The 4,668-nt window shown below is 54.3% G+C and overlaps 1 protein-coding gene across 1 annotated transcript in view; it reads right to left on the bottom strand.

Moving 5' to 3' along the window:
• Positions 1–2,026: 2,026 nt before the first annotated feature.
• MYO1H (myosin IH) overlaps positions 2,027–4,668 on the bottom strand; it is a gene marked incomplete at its 3' end in the record, with an annotated part of 19,931 nt that continues 17,289 nt past the window's right edge. The window contains exons 27-30 of the mRNA XM_008948997.1: positions 3,956–4,091; positions 3,369–3,436; positions 3,131–3,228; positions 2,027–2,158 (exon numbers count right to left, since the gene is read on the bottom strand). Coding sequence (XP_008947245.1) covers positions 2,027–2,158; positions 3,131–3,228; positions 3,369–3,436; positions 3,956–4,091 — 434 coding nt within the window. The remainder of the gene's footprint in view (positions 2,159–3,130; positions 3,229–3,368; positions 3,437–3,955; positions 4,092–4,668) is intronic.

The raw sequence follows: 4,668 nt of genomic DNA, 5'->3' as shown, positions 1-4,668 counted from the left end.
CTGAGTCCCTCCCTCTCAGCACCACGAGCAGGTCAGCACCCCAGCCCCAGCTGCTCACACAAACCCCAGCCCCTTCTGCTCCAGGGGGGGTGCTGAGGTGACACCAGCACTGAGCCCCCCACGGGTCCCTGCTCGTGAGCAGCCTCTCTGTAAATAGATTCTTGTTTCAGGATTGCCTCTGGCAGGTTTTGCAAACTTCTGTTGTTAAACCCAGGGGGGGGTTTGTGTGTGTGTGTGTGTGTGTGTGTGTGATGGTTTTTAGTCCTTGTGCAGCAGTTCCAGAGCTGTTGTTGGTTCAGCGAGTGGCTCCAGGAGAGTTTGGGTCTGTTTTGTTGCTGTTTCTGGGCAGACACTGCCTTGAGCAGCCTCCTGAGGTAGCTGTGGGGTAAAGCTCAGCTAAAAGCTGCAGGCAGAGAGGCCAGAGCAGCAGCCCCTGGCTTAGTGCTCCTCATCCTCTCAGTGGGGCTGCAGCACCAGAGTGGCCACTCCCCTGTTTCCAGCAGGCAGGGTCTGGGTCAGAGCCCCCCAAACTCCCCTCTGACCCCACAGAGGGGGGGGTGGAACCTTTCCAGCCTTCCTGGAGTTGTTCCATTTCATGGATGAGAGCAGCAAATTGTTCTGTACAATCGTTGCCCCCCCTTTATTACTTATGCACAACAAGAAGCTTAAGCTGAATTTCAGTGTATGGTTGATGTTTGCAATATGTACTTTTTTTTTTAATGTAACAATAAATTAGAAGATATTTCCTATTTACACCTGAGTCACTTCAGTACTTGATGTGTGCTGTCCATGGGCCACGGGGTGGGAGAGCTCTGGCAGGATGAAACACCAGCCACCCTCCTCTCCCTGGCTCTTGGTGCCTCTGCCACAAGCAAGGGGAAACTGAGTCTGTGGCTCTGGGGCCTCTGCACAGCCCAGGGGGTGAAGGCAGCCAGTTGAGAACCTTCAGGCTGCAGTTCCAGCCTCCCCCCAGGGAGCTGGGGCAGGAGCTCCACGTTTGCCTCATGCTGTAACCAGCATCTCTGCTCACTGGAATGTTACAGCAACATAACAGAATTTATTGAGCTAGAATTTAATAGTTTTCAGCTATATATATATAAAAAAAAGAGCCTAAAAGATGCAAGCAAACTCTCAAATCACAGCAGCCCTGTGGCAACAGCGACTCCAGCTGAGTCCTGGTCTCATCCTGCCAGCTCCTTCCTGCTCCTGGCCAGGGCAGTGGGTCTGCTTCTGATCAAGACCTTGCCTGGGTTGACACCTGGCATGTGAAGAGGAAGGAGCTGTTAAATCAAGCACAAGTGTTGCAGCCTCCTGGGGTCCTGCCTGCAGCTGAGGCCGTGGTGCTTCTGGCTAGCAGTGGGCACGTGAGGGCAGCTGCCCAGTGCCCCAGGGGTCCCAGCTGGAGGTGGCTTCACATCTCCCTGCCCTACCATGACAGCAGCAAAGCTCTCTTGTTTTCCATAGCTATGGCCAGAGCCAGAACAGAGTCTGGTGAGCAGCTGAGGGAGCTGGGGGTGCTGAGCCTGGAGCAAAGGAGGCTCAGGGGAGACCTTCTGGCTCTGCACAGCTCCTGACAGGAGCCTGGAGCCAGGGGGGGGTCGGGCTCTGCTCCCAAGGAACAAGGGACAGGACAAGGGGAAACAGCCTCAAGTTGCCCCAGGGGAGGTTGAGGTTGGCCCTGAGGAACAATTTCTTGCCCTGGAGGGTTGCCCAGGGCTGTGCCAGGCTGCCCAGGGCAGTGGGGGAGGCCCCACCCCTGGAGGGGGTTCCAAGCTGTGGGGATGTGGGGTGAGGGACACGGGGCAGTGGGGACCTGGCAGTGCTGGGTGATGTCGGGACTTGATCTTAAAGGTCTCTTCCAGCCAAACCAATTCTGTGATCCTGTGGAGGTAGATGCTGGCTTGGTGCTTGTCGTGCACCTCTGCTTCACCAGAGGAACCAAGTCCTCCCAAACTCACACAAAGGGCCCTTCCTAGAACCGAGCTGTGCTCTCTGCAGGGGTTGAGCACAAGAGGAGGAAGCACACATCATATTCCCAGTGCTTGGACGAGGCCTTACCACTGTGAGTTGTCCATTTTTGGCTTTGAAGACCTGAGGCTCCTGCCCAACAGTGAACACCATTGTCCCCTCCTTCCCCGAGCCGATGCGGAACTGAAGGCTGCAAACACAGATGGAATTAGTCATTAGATGCTTTCCTCACAAGAGGCTTTACTTTAAGCCCCCTTTATTTCTGTTCCCGTGGCAAATCTTGTTAGAGGAGAAGATCAGAGCCCTCCAGCTTAGGTAAATTTCCTAAACAATTGCATTATGCTGCACAGCCCAGAAGGGTTTGATGAATGGCACATGCCCGCCTGGCCCAGGCATTTGAATCTTCCTGCTGCAATTAAGCACTAGAAAATAAGCAGATCTGACCTGGAGACAGCCACTGAACACACAGAATCTAATTACAACTGAAATGCAAAGGCCAGAGAGGAAAAGCTGGAGCAGAAGCACAGGTTTCAAATGCCAGCTTCAATTCAGGTGGGGATTTGAGGGGCAGACTGCCATCCACCTGCCGTGGGCTCGGTGGTGTGACTGAGGAGGTGCCTGTGCTCAGCAATCCCACCTCGGGGCCTTCTCCAGCTTCTAGGGAGGGGAGAATTTATCCCAACATGACCCATGGGCTCAGCCCAGCAGGCTCTCCTCAGAGCTGGTGCTAATGAGATCTGCTGTGAAACCACTAAGCCCCCAGTCTCACCCTCAGCTCACGTCAGCAGGAGCCTGGAAGAAGCATTTTTAAGGGACAGTCACCTACAGCTGAGTTTGGGGCTTGGGGAGATGGGACACAGGCAGCACCCAGAGCAGCACACCCAGCAAGGGGCTGCCACAGCCCTCGTGGCAACACGTTTCATTAGCCAGGGGAAAAGGCTGGAAGGGTTTTTAATGGGTTTCCCTGTTCCAGTGCATTTTGCTTCCCCTGTGCCTGTGAAAGGAAGCCACGAGAACACCCCTGCTCCAGCTCAGGGCACTGTCTGCTGGGCTGGTGTTCATCACTCTGACCTAAACAGCCCAGGTCTAGAAGTCTTGGAAGCAGCAGGTTCTTCCATAACATCCATCCTGCACAGTCCCACCCGTCCAGCCCCTTCCTCACCTTCCCTGCACAACCTTAACCAGGTTCTGCTTGTTGGCCAGCATGCAGAGTTTGGTCACTGTCTCGAAGATGTGCTCACACTGCAGTATCACATCTCCCTGGGGACAGGAACAACAAAGAGGCATGAAGCCATCTAGCACTCCAGGGTGCAGGGAAGCTCCTTCCTCACACCCCAGGCAGAACTTCCCTCTGCCTGTGTCTCACCACGGCTCACAGGAGCTACATGACAGTTTTCTACCTTTTGTTTGTTGTCCTCAGGAACATGGATGACTACGATCCCATCACTCAGGTTACTGGTGGAAATACCTTCAAAAGAAAACCAGCAATTAGAGGGGAAAACTACCACCAAGTTCCACACCACCACCTTCCCAGTTCTCAGAACTCCTCCTGAGGATCACTTCACCCATCATCCACTAGTCCATAACACATTATTTAAACACAGAGTATTAATAGTTTGCTCCAAACCTTCCCACACCACCTTTGTCCTGGTAAATGAGGAGGAAAGTGTATGCTCTACCTCTAGACTGAAGTTCAGACACCAGCAGGATTAACACCTACCAAATGGGGTGGGAAAGGTTTTGTTGTGGTTTTTTTTTCCCTCCCCACCATTTCAGCAGAAAGTGATGTCCTCCTGCACTTCAGTATTTCAAAGAACTGTGTCCTGTCACTCATAACTGATACCTGGTGGCACGTGGTGACACAGACCTTCACCCATCCCCTAGAACGCTCTGTGCCCGGTGGGTCATTGAGACACCTTTGAAAGACCAAAGCTCCCAAGGCCACCTTTCCACCCCTGGGGTCTCCATCTCTGACCTCCACCCTCACCTTTCAGCGTGGCATAGTCAATTTTCTGCTTGATCTTGGCCACTTCCACCACGTAGGCTGAGGACTGGGTGAGGACCAGGAGCCGCTCGCGGGCTTTGAACCCGTTCCTGTCGTATTTTATCACGGAGGTCACATACTGAAAACAACGAGTGGGTGTCAGCTCTTCCTGCTCCCACAGGGCCCTGCTGGCAGCAGCTCAGCACCATGGAGCTGAGGGGGACCCAGCACCATGGAGCTGAGGGGGGGCCCAGCCCCGTGGAGCTGAGGGGGGGGCCCAGCCCCGTGGAGCCCCTGCCCACCTCTGCTCACAGCGATCCCGTTCCGTGCAGGAGAGGAGCTTTAGCTGTGTCCCCCCACAGCTCTGCCCCTCACAGCCCAGGGTGGCTAGGGATGCTTTTTAAGCTTTTATTCAAAAGAAGCTGAAGTGATTTTTGTCTAAATGCAGCCTTTTCAGGATTTCAAGGGGGCCTGTCAGAAAGCTGGGGACAGAGTTTTGAGCAGGGGCTGTTGGGACAGGACAAGGGGGGATGGTTTGAAACTCAAAGAGGGAAATTTGGACTAGAGAAAAGAAAGAAATTGTTGATGCTGAAGGTGTTGAGCCCCTGGCCCAGGCTGCCCAGAGAGGTGGTTGCTGCCCTATCCCTGGCACCATCCCAGGTGAGGTTGGCTGGGGCTCTGAGCAACCTGCTCTAACTGGAGATGTCCCCGCACCC

The sequence above is a fragment of the Merops nubicus genome, unplaced genomic scaffold (assembly GCF_000691845.1).
Source record: "Merops nubicus isolate BGI_N331 unplaced genomic scaffold, ASM69184v1 scaffold12181, whole genome shotgun sequence".
Classification (NCBI taxonomy): domain Eukaryota; kingdom Metazoa; phylum Chordata; class Aves; order Coraciiformes; family Meropidae; genus Merops; species Merops nubicus.
Note: the sequence above shows the minus strand (reverse complement) of the source record. Positions and strands in the feature narration are given on the sequence as shown.